Source organism: Orcinus orca, chromosome 1, assembly GCF_937001465.1.
Source record: "Orcinus orca chromosome 1, mOrcOrc1.1, whole genome shotgun sequence".
Taxonomy (NCBI): domain Eukaryota; kingdom Metazoa; phylum Chordata; class Mammalia; order Artiodactyla; family Delphinidae; genus Orcinus; species Orcinus orca.
Window position 1 is genome coordinate 200,020,096 of NC_064559.1, and position 15,654 is coordinate 200,035,749.

General features: G+C 45.0%; 1 protein-coding gene across 1 annotated transcript in view; it reads left to right on the forward strand.

Moving 5' to 3' along the window:
• The first annotated feature begins 4,277 nt into the window (after positions 1-4,277).
• SDHB (succinate dehydrogenase complex iron sulfur subunit B) overlaps positions 4,278-15,654 on the forward strand; it is a 34,573-nt gene continuing 23,196 nt past the window's right edge. Inside the window, exons 1-2 of the mRNA XM_004272452.4 lie at positions 4,278-4,600; positions 14,520-14,647. Of these exons, the coding sequence (XP_004272500.1) occupies positions 4,529-4,600; positions 14,520-14,647 (200 nt within the window). The 5' untranslated portion in view covers positions 4,278-4,528. The remainder of the gene's footprint in view (positions 4,601-14,519; positions 14,648-15,654) is intronic.

A 15,654-nucleotide genomic window follows, 5' to 3' on the forward strand; every position in this document is an offset into this window, starting at 1 on the left:
CCTCAGACTGCTTTTTCCAAGGTGACTGGGCAAAGCAAAAGGGTAGTCACTAACCTAGGAGTGGCATCTGCCTCTGAGAAGAAAGAACCCTGCAGATGCCTACAGGACCAATTCTCTAGAAACACATCCCTCAGAAGGAGAGGTCGCTCTTCCTTCATCTCAGAAGGTAATGCAACCAGGAGGACTTCAAGGGAGGGTGATAATCTTCCCATGAGTTCATCCAATTTGAGTAGCCCCTTGAGGCAGACTTGGAGGAGCCCTATTCCAGTGCGGGGTCGGCCCCAGTGAAAAGTCAAGGTGACCACAGCCCTGTCACCAGTTACCCCTAGGGCAGCCGCCCAAGGCAGCCCCCCAAGGCAGCCATGTGAATCACAGAGTCTTACATCAGCTGGCACAACACCCTGATGATACAGGCAAGGGAACTATAGGCCGGAGATGGGGAGGGACTAGTCCAAGGTCACACAGTCTCCAGGGGAAGGTTCAAGGTTAGACCCAGGGGTCCTGGCTGTTTCTTGTGGCCTCACTACACACCTCCTCTAATGAGGCCACATGGCAGATCTAGCCCAGGACTCCAGAAACTAAGCCTCATCCACCAATTCATTTGGCCACCTTAATTTCTCCAGTAGCATCTAAATTATGTGAGTGTGGAAGCCAAAGAATATAAAAAGGTGCCTTTCACAAGGGTAGGGGATTAAGAAGTACAAACTACTAAGAAAAATAAACAAGCTACAAGGATGTACAGTACAATACAGGGAATATACCCAATACTTTATAATAACTATAAATGGAGCATAACCTTTAAATTTTGTGAATCGTGTCATACACCTGAAACTTATATAATATTATACATAACCTATAACCTCAATTTTTTTTTTTCTTTTGGCCATGCCACACAGCTTGCAGGATCTCAGTTCCCTGATCAGGGACTGAACCCTGGCCTTCGCAGTGAAAGTGCCGAATCCTAACCACTAGGTCACCAGGGAACTCCCTCAATGTTTTGAAAAGGTGCCTTTCAGGGACTTCCCTGGTGGTCCAATGGCTAAGACTTCACGCTCCCAATGCAGGGGGCCCAGGTTTGATCCCTGGTCAGGGAACTAGATCCTGCATGCCGCAACTAAAGATCTCCCGTGCGGCAAAGATCGTGCATGCGGCAATGAAGATCCCATGTGCTGCAACTAAGACCCAGTGCAGCCAAATAAATCAAAATAAATATTTAAAAATATATATATAAAAAAATAAAAAGGTGCCTTTCTTGGACTTCCCTGGTGGCGCGGTGGTTAACACTCCACCTGCCAATGCAGGGGACACGGGTTCGAGCGCTGGTCCGGGAAGATCCCACATGCCGTGGAGCAACTAAACCCGTATGCCACAACTACTAAGCCTGTGCTCTAGAGCCCGCGAGTCACAACTACTGAAGCCCGCGTGCCTAGAGCTCATACTCCGCAACAAGAGAAGCCACCGCAATAGGAAGCCCGCACACCGCAACGAAGAGTAGCCCCCGCTCGCCACAACTAGAGAAAGTCCGCACACAGCAATGAAGACCCAACGCAGCCAAAAATAAAACATAAATAAATAAATTTATTAAATAAATAAAGGAAAGGAAAATAAAAACCTGCCTTTCATATGTGAAAAACAAGTGGGCAGAGAAGGAAAAACATCATCCTGGGAAACACAGGTACCTGCAAAGTTAGCTAACTACATAAACTGCGGGAGGTGACTGAGGAGACCATGTGACTTGGAAGACAGAGGCCACACCTGCCCAAGGTAATCAAGCCCCCAGAGTTGTTACCGATCAGTGTTCTTGGCCTCCTTAATAGAAATTGATAAAAGGCCAGACAAGAAATTCAGGCAAGGCTTTATTTGGGCTCCTGCTGCAACAGTGGGGAGTGAGAACAAGTTACAGGTTCCCTTGCTGGCTCACTGAGGAGGGGTGAGCTGGGTTGGGGTGTGTCCAAGGGTCAGGCCAGAGGGGTGGCTTAGGGGATCTGTCCTCCCCTTTGGTGGTGGTGTGTGCAGAGGGCATGCGCGGTACCCTGCTTTTGCTCCCGGCTCTTCAGAAGTGGCAGTTGGGTTTTTGGTCTTTTTGTATCTTGTTGTCCATCATTTGCCCAAACTGCACATGAATGCAGTTATTTTTAGTCCCTTATAGTTTCTTTATATTTTGTTGCTCCAGGAGCCATTTGTCCAGGTACAAGCACTGCAGAAAATGGTCTCAGGTCCCAGGTCCCAGGTCTGAGATGAACTAAGCAGGGGTCTGGAAAAAGCAGCTGAGATGACTGAAATGGAGCCTTAAAACACAGTCACACAACCTACTGTATAGCACAGGGAACTCTACTCAATGCTCTGCGGTGATCTAAATGGGAAGGAAATCTAAAAAAAGTGTGGATATATATATACGTATAACTGATTCGCTTTGCTGCACAGCAGAAACTAACACAACATTGTAAAGCAACTATACTCCAGTAAAAAGTAATTTAAAAAAAAACACACTCACACACACAACACTTTCATAGGACTATTGTGGGGATTATGTAAGATGATGGATCATAACGTCTGGTACATAGCAGGTGTTCAAGAAATGGTTTCTGACACTAAATGGCTAAGCCATGAAGGGCCTGGTTCCCTTCTCGCCCCTCTTTTACAGAACAGAGCTTACTGTATTGCAATTGTCCAGTTGCTTGCCTATTGAGAGTAAATTCAGTGAGGGCAGCAACCACGCCTGGCTTGTTCACACATTGTAGCACCCCAGCTCCTGGCACATAATAGGTGCTCCATGCAGATTTTTGAACAAACGAAGGAACGAACAAACAAATGAATTGAGGCAGGAGATAGATGGGCCCCAGGCTGAACAGTTTCTCCTCTGTGGACACAAACTCCATAATAGCAGAAACTCCATAAAAACAGGATGATGGAGGAGTTGGGCCCTGACCAGATAAGAGATAAAAGACCACCTATTCCTCATTCTTGGAATCAGGGAGACCTCCTCGACTACACATGTGCAGAAGGGCTCCTTGGGGGCTTCCGTGGTGCCACAGTGTTTGAGAGTCCGCCTGCCGATGCAGGGGACACGGGTTCGTGCCCCGGTCCGGGAAGATCCCACATGCCGCAGAGCAGCTGGGCCCGTGAGCCATGGCCACTGAGACTGCGCGTCTGGATCCTGTGCTCCGCAACGGGAGAGGCCACAACAGTGAGAGGCCCACGTACCGCAAAAAAAAAAAAAGAAAAAAGAAAGGCTCCTTGGAGGTCAAAAAGGGAGGAGGGGGGCGCCACCTCATAGTAAGTGATGTGAAATACCCATAGGCCTCTTCACTACAATCCATCTTGGCTAAGAGATGTGCACGCACACAGGGGAGGACCCTGAGATATACCAAATACCGACTCAGAACCAGGCAAAGCAAGATGACTAATCAAAGGAAACCCGGAAGAAATGCCCCATGAAAGTGATTCAAACCAAAAGGGTGCGACTCTCTCTATGAGTCCGCCCGTGTATCTATCCACACGTACTGTACTCTTTTTTTTCTCCTAATAAACACTTTACTTGTTTCACTACTTTCCGTCTTTGTGGGAATTCTTTTTCTGCAAAGCTGAAGAAACAAGGCCTTGCCACTGACCAGTGGACTAGTGGCTAGTTTTCGTGCTCTCACCGCTGCGACCTAACCTCAATCACTGGCCAGGAACTGAAACCCTCTTTCAAGCCGCTGCAAGGCGGAGGCCACCCGAGATCAGAATGAATGAATGAATGAATGACACTTCTGCCGGTCATCTTTGAAGTCCCCTCGGTTCATTCACCAACCCCCCTGATTTGTCTGCCACTAAGGGGGTTCTCAGGATGTGGGAGTGTTGAAACCTGGACAGTCTCAGGCAAACCGCACTGTGTCTGACAGAACTCAGTGACAGAGTTGAGTGACGTGATTGATTGATAAATGTTCAGGAAGAAAGGGGTTAAAATCGGGATAAGGGGCTTCCCTGGTGGCGCAGTGGTTGAGAGTCCGCCTGCTGATGCAGGGGACGCAGGTTCGTGCCCTGGTCCGGGAAGATCCCACATGCTGCGAAGCGGCTGGGCCCGTGAGCCATGGCCGCTGAGCCTGCGCGTCCGGAGCCTGTGCTCTGCAACGGGAGAGGCCACAACAGTGAGAAGCCCGCGTACCGCAAAAAAAAAAAAAAAAAAAAAAAAAAAAAAAAATCGTATTAAGACTTGTATCAGATGGCTCCGCCCCATCATGCTCTTTGTCCCACCCCTTTCCACTGCCCTCCTTTTCAGACTCCGCCCCCTTCCTTGAGGAAGGTCACCTTCCAACGCGGGAAGCCAAGTGGGCATGCGCTGAGCCCACCGCAACTGCGCACGCTCTTGTTGGCTTTCTCCTCCTTCCCTCCTCCCCCTCAGAAAACCGGAAGCCGCCTCCCACTCGGTGGTTCCTGCGCGGCTAGCGGGTCCTCGGTGGATCCTGGCTCGGTGCCGCGATGCTCGGCGGGACGCCGGCGGAGAGTGACAGGGGTTAAGGGGTGGGGCTCGACGTCAGGATCCAAGATGGCGGCGGTGGTTGCAGTCTCCTTGAGGCGCCGGTTCCAGGCCACAACCCTTGGCAGAGCCTGCCTGCAGGTGAGCTTCGGCTCTGGGGTGGGAAGGACAGGGATGAAAGTCACAGAGATGGCTTGCAGTTGAGGGGGCGGCGGAGGAGATTGAGGGGAGCACAGGGCCAGGCCTCAGGGAGGAGGATACCAGCTCCCGTTTGCTCAGGGCTCTGATTTTGGACGGGAGCATACCTGCTGGTTATCATTCTGCACCTCTCTGCAGCCTGTGAGTTGGTCTGGGCGGAGAGGACTTTTTTAGACATAAGAATAAAAAAGAAGTTTAGAGAGGGGACTTGAATTGCCCAAGGTCACATGGCGAGCGAGTGACGACTGGCTTGGAAGCAGAATTCGAGTCCAAACATTTGAACGCCAAGCCCTTTTTCTGCCCCCAGACCATCCCCTCTGAGAAAGAACCGCCGGAGCGTGAAGGTTGGGACTGGGAGGCGAGGCACTCCTCCGGGGTGCAAAGGTTGAGGGCTCAGTAAAGAGGGGAAGGGAGAAACGGAGGAAAATCCACTCAGCCCCCTGAGGATCTATCTGGGTTCCTTAAAGCAGCGTCATCCTCTCAGTATCCCTGTCTGTAAAGGATGTATCATAATACCGACAGAGTTTGGGCTTGGATCACAGGTACAGAGCTTGGCACTGCTCTTGTTTATATTATTGCGGGTGCATTGATACGTTTCCTCCACGCCCCTTGTATTGTCAGGAAACTACACACTTCTGATCTGCATTCTAAATGGAAACAGGTAGAAGGGGAAGGGAAACTGCCATTGCAATCTGTGTATATCAGGGACTGAGGTATTACAAATATCTTTCAAATCTTTTTTCCTCCTCTGGGCTCCTGAAAAAACCCTGTAAGGTGGGTGAGCAGGAATTCTAACCTCCTTTTTAGAGATTTGAAAACTGAGGCCCCAGAAAGAAGATTTTTTTACTTGCTCAAAAATATCACAGCCAAGAACCAGTTGTTCCAGGACCTAAACTCAGTGTTTTGAACATAATGTGTGAAAAACTCCTAGCACAGATCTGGGCACATGGTAGGTGTACAAGAAATATTCGGTCCTCTCCTCTTCTTGCACTCCCATGAGAATACGTCTCATCTTAAGAAACTGCTCTGGCTGCACAGCGCCGTGCATATGGCCCATCTTCTAATGCTAGCTCTTTCCACTATGCTATACGTGAACTTAGACAAGTCATTTTACAGTCTTCCTGAGAAGGAGGGCTGAGAAAGAGGACTGCCTACCAGAACCTCAAGCTGGTGCCCTCTGAACATTAAATTGGTGATTGATAACGACATCTTTACCAGTTCTTTTTATAGCTGCTGAGCAAGCAATTAAGTTGTGAGAACCCCACCAATGAGAGTGAGTTCTAAAGCTCAGGTGCCTCTTCCAAGCATGAATTATAGGAAAGGCTGGTTTCATAGGTCAGTGTTGCAATTCCAAGTAAGGCCATTGTAGGGCCTCCTGAGGGCAGAGAAAATAGAAGATTCCCACACACATGCACCCCCTTGTAGGAATATGCATTCAGACCCACAAAAGCCACCTAAAAAGTAATGAGCTTGGTGTATTAGCTCTGGGTACACTCAGGTTCCTAGGAGTCTAGGACACAGTAGGATTTCTCTTCTGAATTCCTTTTATTTAGTTTGCACCACCGAACCACAGTTCTGCCTGTATTTAACTGTAATGTATTAACTGTTGTTTGTGGTGTTGCCTCATTTCTTCGTCTAGACTCTGTATTCCTTGAAGGCAATTACCACCTACTTTCAGTTGTGTATATCATTGCTCCTAGCACTGGCAGGGCGTAGGATACCTATCTGCCAATCAGAATAATACGAGAACTGGTACGGTTGCCAATACTGAAAAGCAGAACTTATTTTCTGAGCCATGCTAGAAACTTGGCCCTCTAGTTAATCCTATGAGGTAGATTTTAATACTCCCAACCTTCTTACAAAAGAGGAAATAAAATCAGAAAGGTTAAGTAATTTGCCAAAGAACATCCAGCTACTAAGTGGTAGAGCTTGGATTTGGACCCATGCCACTCACACATCTAGCTCCAAGCCTGCTCCTTAAGGAAGATTTCCTAGGGACATAACAAGCTGCCTTCAGCATGATCCAGAATTCCCCCTTCTCATCCTCCGTCCGGTTTCAGTCCAGTTGTTGATGATCTTGCTTCTTCCCTTAAATTATAAACTGTGGGTTTCATCTTATCCAAGATTTCCTACAAAGGTGCGCTAAGCCTTGAATACTCACTAGTTTTGTAGATTGAGGTAGAAATGCTTTTGAAGGACCACACCCCCCTCCCGCCACCTTGGTCATGGGTTTGTGGTATAAATTTCTGGACAGGCTACAAAGAAAAAAAAACTCAAATTTTTGCCCACCTCCCCACTTCCTCCTGTATATCCTCCTTTTCTGCCTGTTACTGTGGGACAGTCGGCAGCACTCCAGTGGCTGCCCTTCACTCATGCTCTCTGTCCCACTGCTTATTCAAAGATAGCTCTCCAGGGTTTCCCTGGCAGCTCAGTGGTTAAGAATCTCCTGCCAATGCAAGGGACATGGGTTCGAGCCCTGGCCCGGGAAGATCCCATATGCCCTGGAGCAACTAAGCCCGTGCGCCACAACTACTGAGCCCACTTGCCACAACTGCTGAAGCCTGCGCACCTAGAGCCCATGCTCTGCAGCAAGAGAAGCCACGACAGTGAGAAGTCCGTGCACTGCAATGAAGAGTAGCCCCAGCTCACCACAACTGGAGAAAGCCCACGTGCAGCAACAAAGACCCAACACAGCCAAAAATAAAAAATAAAATAAATAAATTAATTAATTTTTTTTAAAAAAAGATAGCTCTCCATGAGAATTCCCTGGCCGTCCAGTGGTTAAGACTCCACGCTTCCATTGCAGGGGTCATGGGTTCAATCCCTGGTCAGGGAACTAAGACCCCACAAGATTTGTATGTGAAAAAATAAAGAGGCAAAGATAGCTCTCCAGAAAGTCTCCCCTCTCCCCTGCCTTATCAGGTTTTCCTTCCCTGTTGGATCAGCAGCAGCAGCACACAGCATGGTGTAATTTCTTCCGTCTTAAAAAAAAAAACAAAGAAAAGCTGGATCCAGCCACCACCCCAGTTCTCCACTCATCTTTATAGAAAAATGTCTCAAGAGGTGTCTAAACTCGCTGACCACAGTTCATCTCCCCACATCTTCCCATGAACCTATTCCAGTCAGACTTTTCACGCTTACCACTTCACGGAAAGTACTTGGGTCAGGGTCACCAGTGACCTTGGCTTTATTAAATCCAATGTCAGTCCTCAGTTCTCATGGTACTTTGCTCTCTGAAGCATATTGTTCACTCCCTCCTCAAAACACTTTTTTTGGCCTGACTCCCAGGACATCCCAGGCTTCAGGTTTTCCACCTTGCACGTTGGCAGTTCTTTCTGTCTCCCTTTGCTGATTTCTCCTTTTTGCCCCAAATTCTAAATGCTGTGGCATTTCAGTCCTTAGGCCTTGTCTTTATAGACACTCCTTTGGGCTTTAGAAACCTCCTAAATTTATGTCTCCAGCCCAGACTTCACCCCAAATCTTCAGATTCAGATGGCCACCCAACTATATTCTCAAAATCTCCTCATGGATATTTAATAAACTTTGCTTGCCTAAAACCAAAATCCTGCCACACACACCAACTTTCCCTCCCATCGCAGTTGATGGCAACTTCATCCTTCACGTGGCTTGGGCCAAAAACTTTGGAGTCATCCTTACTCTTTGCCTCACTCCCAATCTGTAAGCAAATCTGTCAGTTCCTTCTTAAAGTGTATTTAAAAACTAACTGCTTTTCACCATTTCCACAGCCACCAGCCTCGTTCAAGCCATCATCATCTCTTAGCTGATTATCGCAGTTACTTCCTGCTTTTCTTGCTTTCATCTTTGCACCTCTACAGTTGGTTCTCAAAACAGGAGACAACATGATCCTTTCAAAACTTGTCTTTGTCACTCCTCTTCTCAGAACCTTCCAGTAGTTTCCCATCTTACTCGGGGTAGAAGCAAAAGTCCTTCGAAGGCCCTGCGTGGTCTGTTTCTTCCATTAACGTCCTGATTTCCTCTCCTGTTCCTGTCCCTCTCGCTCACTCCATTCTCAGCTACCACCGGCACCTCGTTTCTCCTCAGACACATTCCCACCTGAAGATCTTTGTGCTCCGTGCTCCCTCTGTGTTCTGTGCTCTTCCCCTAGATTTATATGTGGCTTGCTTACTCACCTCCTTTGGGTCTTTGCTCAAGTGTCAGCTTTTCAGTGAAGTCTTCCCTGGCCACCCCATTTAGAGTTGTCTCCAGGATCCCTGTTCCCCTTCTACCCCTCCCTCCACCCCCATCATGGCATTTATCACCACCTGACAAACTATAGGTTTTATTTGTGTGCGTCTCCTCCAATCACTGTGTAAGCTGCACAGGACTGGGATGTATGTCTGTTTGGTCCTTGATTCCCCCAAAGCCCAGAACAGTCCCTGGAGCATAGTAGTTGAACAAATAAGTGAATGACTATGTCTGGACCAACTACCGCCTAAAATCTTGCTGATTGTATAAGTAGAGTAAAAACTTTTGCTCTGTGGATCTTTTGGGGGAGAGGAATTATCTTTTTGTGCTGTTCTGTTTTGGATTTGCATTTTCACCACTATATAGCAGCTAAAAGGTTGGACTTTGGAGTCAGATGACCTATGTTTGAATACTGGCTCTTCTGTTATATGACCTTATTCTCATTTTTTAATTAAGAATAAAAAACTTTCCTCATAGAGATGTTGTAAAGATTAGACATAATTTAGTACGACATCTGGCACGTGGTAAGGGCTGAGTGATGAAAGCTATTATTATTACTTTCTACTGCATAGACACCTACAGAACAAATTTTTAGATTTCTTTGTTTGGGGAATGTTGTTTTAATCACAGCTCCCATAATCCTGTGGATTAACTCTTCGTTCAGCCTTCAAGATGAACAAAGTTCCATCACTTTTAGAACCACAACCTGCCCTGGCCATTTTGATTTCAGTATCTTCTCTCTTCATTACTTTTAGCCCCCCTTTACCCCACCAAATGTTGTATAAAATACGTTGTGTACAAAACTCAAAATGAATTTAAATTGTTTTGGAAAAAAATTAGTGACACTTTGGGGTACCCCAAAACTTATGTTGGGCTTTATCGCCTTCAGATATTCTGTTGTGTGGGGTTTTTGTTTGTTTTAATTTTCTTTTTTTTTTTTTTTTTTTTTTGGCTACATTGGGTCTTCGTTGCTGATTGCAGGCTTTCTCTGGTTGTGGCAAGCGGGAGCTACTCTTTGTAGCGGTGTGCGGGCTTCTCATTGCGGTGGCTTCTCTTGTTGCGGAGCACAGGCTCTAGGCGCATGGGCTTGTTGTGGCTCGTGGGCTAAGTAGTTGTGGCTCGCGGGCTCTAGAGCGCGGGCCCAGTAGTTGTGGTTCACGGGCTTAGTTGTTCTGCGGCATGTGGGATCTTCCCAGACCAGGGCTCGAACCTGTGTCCCCTGCATTGGCAGGCAGATTCTTAACCGCTGCGCCACCAGGGAAGCCCCCCTGTATATTTTTTAAAGGCATTTTATCCCTTTCCCCCTACTACCTGCCTCAGGCATAGCAGCCACCCACTCTGGGAAACAGTTGAGCAGTTTCTTAAAAAGTTAAACATATAACTACCATACAACCCAGCAATTACACTCCTGGGCATTTATCCTAGAGAAATGGAGACTTATGTTCACACAGAAACTTGTCCACAAATGTTCATTAAACTTTATTCATGATAGCCCAAACCTGGAAACAACCTGCATATCCTTCAGTGGGTGAATGGCTTAACAAACTGAGGTGCATCAGACCATGGAACACTACGTGGTAATAAAAAGAAATGACTGTTGAGGCACATAACTTGGCTGAGTCTCTAGAGAGTTATGCTGAATGGAAAAAAAGCCAGTCTCCCAAAATTACATATGAGATGATTACATTATATAACATTCTTAAAATGACAAAATTACAGAAATGTAACAGATTAGTGATTGCTAGGGGTGAAGGAGTAGGAATGGGAGGCCTGAGGGGCATGGCTGTGGCTGTAAAAGAGCGGATCTTTGCCGGGCTGGAAATAATGTTCTGTGCCTGGACTATATCAGTGGTAATACTCTGGTTATGATACTGTGCTGTAGTTTTGTACAGTGTTACCACTGGGGGAAATTGAGTGAAGAGTACACGGGATCTCAGTAGTATTTCTTATAAATGCATGTGATTCTACAGTTATTTCCAAATGAGAAGTGTAATTTAAAAAACTAACAAATCTGTGGGTATATGCAACAACACGAATGAGTCTCAGAGCATCGTGCTGGGTGAAAGAAGCTAGACTCGAGATGTGCTGCCACGCGGCATGTATGTGAAATCCTGTGAGGCAAATCTGTAGTGACAGAAAGCCGGCCAGTTGCCAGGGGTAGGGAGAGAGTGCCGACTGCAGAGAAACACTAGAGGACTTTCTGAATGGAAATACTCTGTCATAATTGTGGTAGAAGTTATATAACCTTATCAAAACTCATCAAATTATACACTTAAAATTAGTGAATTTTATTGTAATGAATATACCTCATTAAATCTAACAGAAACAAAAAAGGGGGTGGGTTAAGCAAGCAAAAGCGTCTGGAGCTAATATCTTCAAGAGGGAATTCCCTGGTGGTCCAGTGATTAGGACTGCACGCTTTCACTGCCGAGGTTGCAGGTTCCGGGCAACTAAGATCCCGAAAGCCATGCAGCGCGGCCAAAAAAAAATAATAATGATGTCTTCAGGAATCTTTTCACTTCCTCCACTTCCTCTTAAACACCACGAGGTGGCATTAGCCAAACGTTCCTGTCATTTCACATTGGAGCCCCTAGTGAAGAGTGTTCATTTGTAGAAATGACTTTCCTTTTATTAAGGATCTTAGCCAGCTTGGTGATAAGATAAAATACAACTTTCATCCTCACCTTCACTTTCATTTTCTTCATATATTCTCTTCTTTTATGCTGAGAGCTGATATTTTAGCTTCACTTAATTTGGGGCGGTTTTTGCCAGCAAGTAATAAACTCCATTGCATTTCTTGTAATTACTCAGTTAACCTTAAGAGTTTTTACTTTCTTTAACAGTGTGTAAGAGAAATAGCTGGCCTGGAATACCATCTGAATATTTCTGTCTTCAACTTATAAGTGCTCTTTGGACTGGCAGGATCCCTTATCACCATAGTGGAAGCTCAGCAGGACTTGTTGAGACCTTGTTTCATCTGCCTAAATGCAAAAGGGCTTCAAGGACTATGGGATGGGGGCAGCTTAGCATTACAGTTAAGTCCCTTACATACGAACAAGTTCCGTTCGAGAGCGCGTTCGTAAGTCCGGTTTGTTCATAAGTCCAACAAAGTTAGCCTAGGTACCCGACTAACACAATCGGCTATATTGTTCTGTAATAGGTTTGTAATACTTTTCACACAAATAATACATAAAAAAAACACAAAAGATGAAGACATTTTTAATCTTACAGTACAGTACCTTAAAAGTACAGTAGTACAGTATAACAGCTGGCGTACAGGGGCTGGCATCGAGTGAACAGACGAGAATTACTGACAGGAGGAGGGAGAGGAGGTGGGAGATGGTTCCTTGCTGGAACCAGATGCACGTTCGCACCTTTGAAAGTTTGTAACTTGAAGGTTCTTATGTAGGGGACCTACTGTATACAGTAAGTGGTTAGGACTCCGTGCTTTCACTGCCGAGGACCGGCATTCAATCCCTAGTCGGGGAACTAAGATCCCACAAGCCACACAGCACAGCCAGAAAATAAAGTAAAAAAATAAAATTGTATTAAAAATTTTTAATTAAATTTAAAAAATTGATAGACTGAGTAATGCACATTACCCTCCCTAACATGGGTGAGCCTTATCCAATCAATTGAAGGCCTCAGTAGAACAAAAGGCTGACCCTCCTTCGAATAAGAGGAAGTTCCTCCTGCCTGACTGCTTTCAAACTAAGACACTGATTTTTTTTTCTTGCCTTTGGACTTGAAATAACGACTCTTCCTGGGTCTTGAGCCTGCTGGCCTTTGGACTAGAACTATACCATTGGCTCTCCAGCTTGCCACCTGCAGATCTTGAGACTTGTTATCCCCTGTAATCACGTGAGCCAATTCCTTATAATAAACCTCTTTTCATATATGTGTATATATATGTATACACCATTGGTTCTGTTTCTCTGGAGAACCCTAACTAATACACCTGCCCTTAAGGAGTTAAGACGTAAAGAGAAGAAAACGGCACCAAGAAGAGACCTGAGAATGTTCACAAATGAATAGTATAGTGTTTAGGAGCATGGGTTCTGGAGACAGACAGACAGACCTGGGTTCCAATCCTGGCTCCACTCACCAGCTCTGTAATCATGGGCCCATCACTTGATCTCAGAGCCTCATTTTTCTCACCTTTAAAATGAAGATTCAATGGAGTAATTAATATAAAGCATTTAATTTGGTGCCAGGCAATAATAGTGGTTTTTTTAATGAGTATAAACTTAAATATAAAACTTTTTTTTGAGCAGCAGCACCCTTTTTGCAAATATGTTTTTATGGGGAGGCTGTTCTGGCTGAAGGAGTGAGAGAAGTCAGGCCTACCCTCTTAACCTTATCCTATCCAGGCAGCCCTTGGGTGGCACTCTAGGATTCCTTGGCTCGCTGTGTGAAACCCACTGGCAGGGACTGTAAGTGCCCAGGAGATGGAACAGAATCATCAGAGAGAGCAGGTCTCAGCTGTTTGTTAGTTCCCTAAATTTATTTTAAGATACAATATTCTTTATCTTGTTTCCTGCCATAATGCTATGGATGGAATGTTTGTGTTCCTCCAAAATTCATATGTGGAAGCCCTAATCCCCACTGTGGTGGTATTTGAAAATGGGGCCTATGAGAGGGGATTAGGGTTAAATTAGGTTATGAGGGTAGGACCTGTATGATGGGATTAATGCCTTTATAAAAAAGAGGAAAAGACATGAGATCCCTTTCCAACATGTGAAGATAGAGCAGGAATGTAGCTCTCTGCAAACCAAGAAGGTCCTCACTAGACATCAGATCTGCTGACACCTTGATTTTGGGCTTCCCAGCCTCCAAAACTGTGAGAAGTAAATGATTGTTGTTTAAACCACCCAGTCTTCGGATTTTTTTACAATGGCCCAGACTAAGACACCTAATCTAAAAACACCAGCATCTCATTTTGACAACTGCAGTGGCTTTCTAACTGGTTTCCCCAGATGTCATGTGACAGTTCTTCCTTTGTAAGCCAGTGATGTTCTTCTCAAAAAGAAAAATGATTGTGTCACCCACCTGATAAATTTTTATTAGCTTCTTATTGCTTTTAGGATAAAATCAAAACTTACAAGTCTTTCTTAACTTCCTTGAGTCTGCCACTCTTCCATCCCTTGTCAAGTCACCCTGCTTTACAGTGGACTTCTCTCTGTCCTCACAGGTGCCTGTGCTCTCCCCCACCCGGACCTCTACATGTGTTGTTCCTAGGTTTATAACACCCTGTTCTCCTTCCCCTTCATCCCTATACATCAAGCCTCAGCTTAAGTATCATTTATAGAGCCTTCCCCGACCACTTAGACTAGTGCAAGTCTCTGCTGCATTCTTCCCTCTCTACACTTTATTGTGACTATTTCATTTCTTGTTCACTACAAAGTAGATTCTATAAGGGCAAAGGCTATGTCTGTTTTATTAAGCACCATTTCACCAGCCCCCAGCACCATGTCTGGCATATTACAGGTACTTAGTATTGTGCGTTGGATATTGGATGACTGCCTATTCCAAGACTGTGTCAGTAATGTGTGGGTTTGTATCCAGTATTGCAGTTTATAGTGGCAACTAAATGAAGGATTTATCTTGCAGTTTTAATGATTTTTTTTTTCCTTCTTGTGAACTTTTTAAATTTCAGGCCTGCCGTGGGGCCCAGACAGCTGCAGCCACAGCTCCCCGAATCAAGAAATTTGCCATCTATCGATGGGACCCAGACAAGACTGGAGATAAACCTCATATGCAAACTTACGAAATTGATTTGAATAAGTGAGTATCTCTCTGAAAGCTAGGTATTTGATAAATGAAGGTGAGCTCTTGATCTATTTCAGGGACATGCTTTTCCCATCCTTGGAAGGTTTAAAAACAGATTATCCAATGGCTCTGGAATTTATCATCTATTTTACCTTGTTTTTAAAACAAGGTAGATACCTGATTGAAAAACATAATACCAAGAAGAACAACTTTTACAAAATTCGTTTCCTTCCTGCAAATCAAAGCATAACAGTTTCTAGGAATACTGACAGAGATGGCATTATGCATAGTATCTGAAGTCATTAACACACTAGCAATTTAAAAATACTCAATGTTTTTATGTTAATTTATGTATATGGACCTGTGTATTCTATAACAGTGATAAGCAGTGTAAACTTGGCTGGAATGGTGATAGGCCAAGATAGGGTGTAGTTTAAAATAATAAAAATGATCCATACTTATGTTTTAGCTTTCTGTTTCTGTCGTAATAATTGCCGCAAACTTAGTGGCTTAAAACAACATAGATTTATTATCTTATAGTTCTGTAGGTTAGAAGTCTGGTAAAGTTTTCGTGACTAAAATCAAGGTGTCAGCAGGCTGTGTTCCTTTCTGGAGACTAGAGAATCCGTTTTCTGCTCCTTCGAGCTGTTGGCAGAATTTAGTTCCTTATGGTGTAAGACCGAGGTCCCTGTTTTCTTGTTGGCTAAAAGCTGAGAGCCATTCCCAGTTTTTAGAGAAACTGTATTCCTTGGCTCATAGTGCACATCTTCAAAGCCAGCAACAGCACGTTGAGTCCTTCACATTACCACTCCTGAACCACTCCTCTTCCATCTTTAAAGAATCTCCATGGGTAGCCAAAAGGAAAGAAGAATCTAGTGGGCTGGGCTCTAGCTTCCCACCACTCCACATCTCCACCTCCCAAGTAGAACCAGCGCTGTTTTGTTTTATGATCTGTTTTATTTGTAAATGAATAAGTATTTCTTTTGAACAAAAGCTTCCATGGCACCAAAAAAATTGTTTGA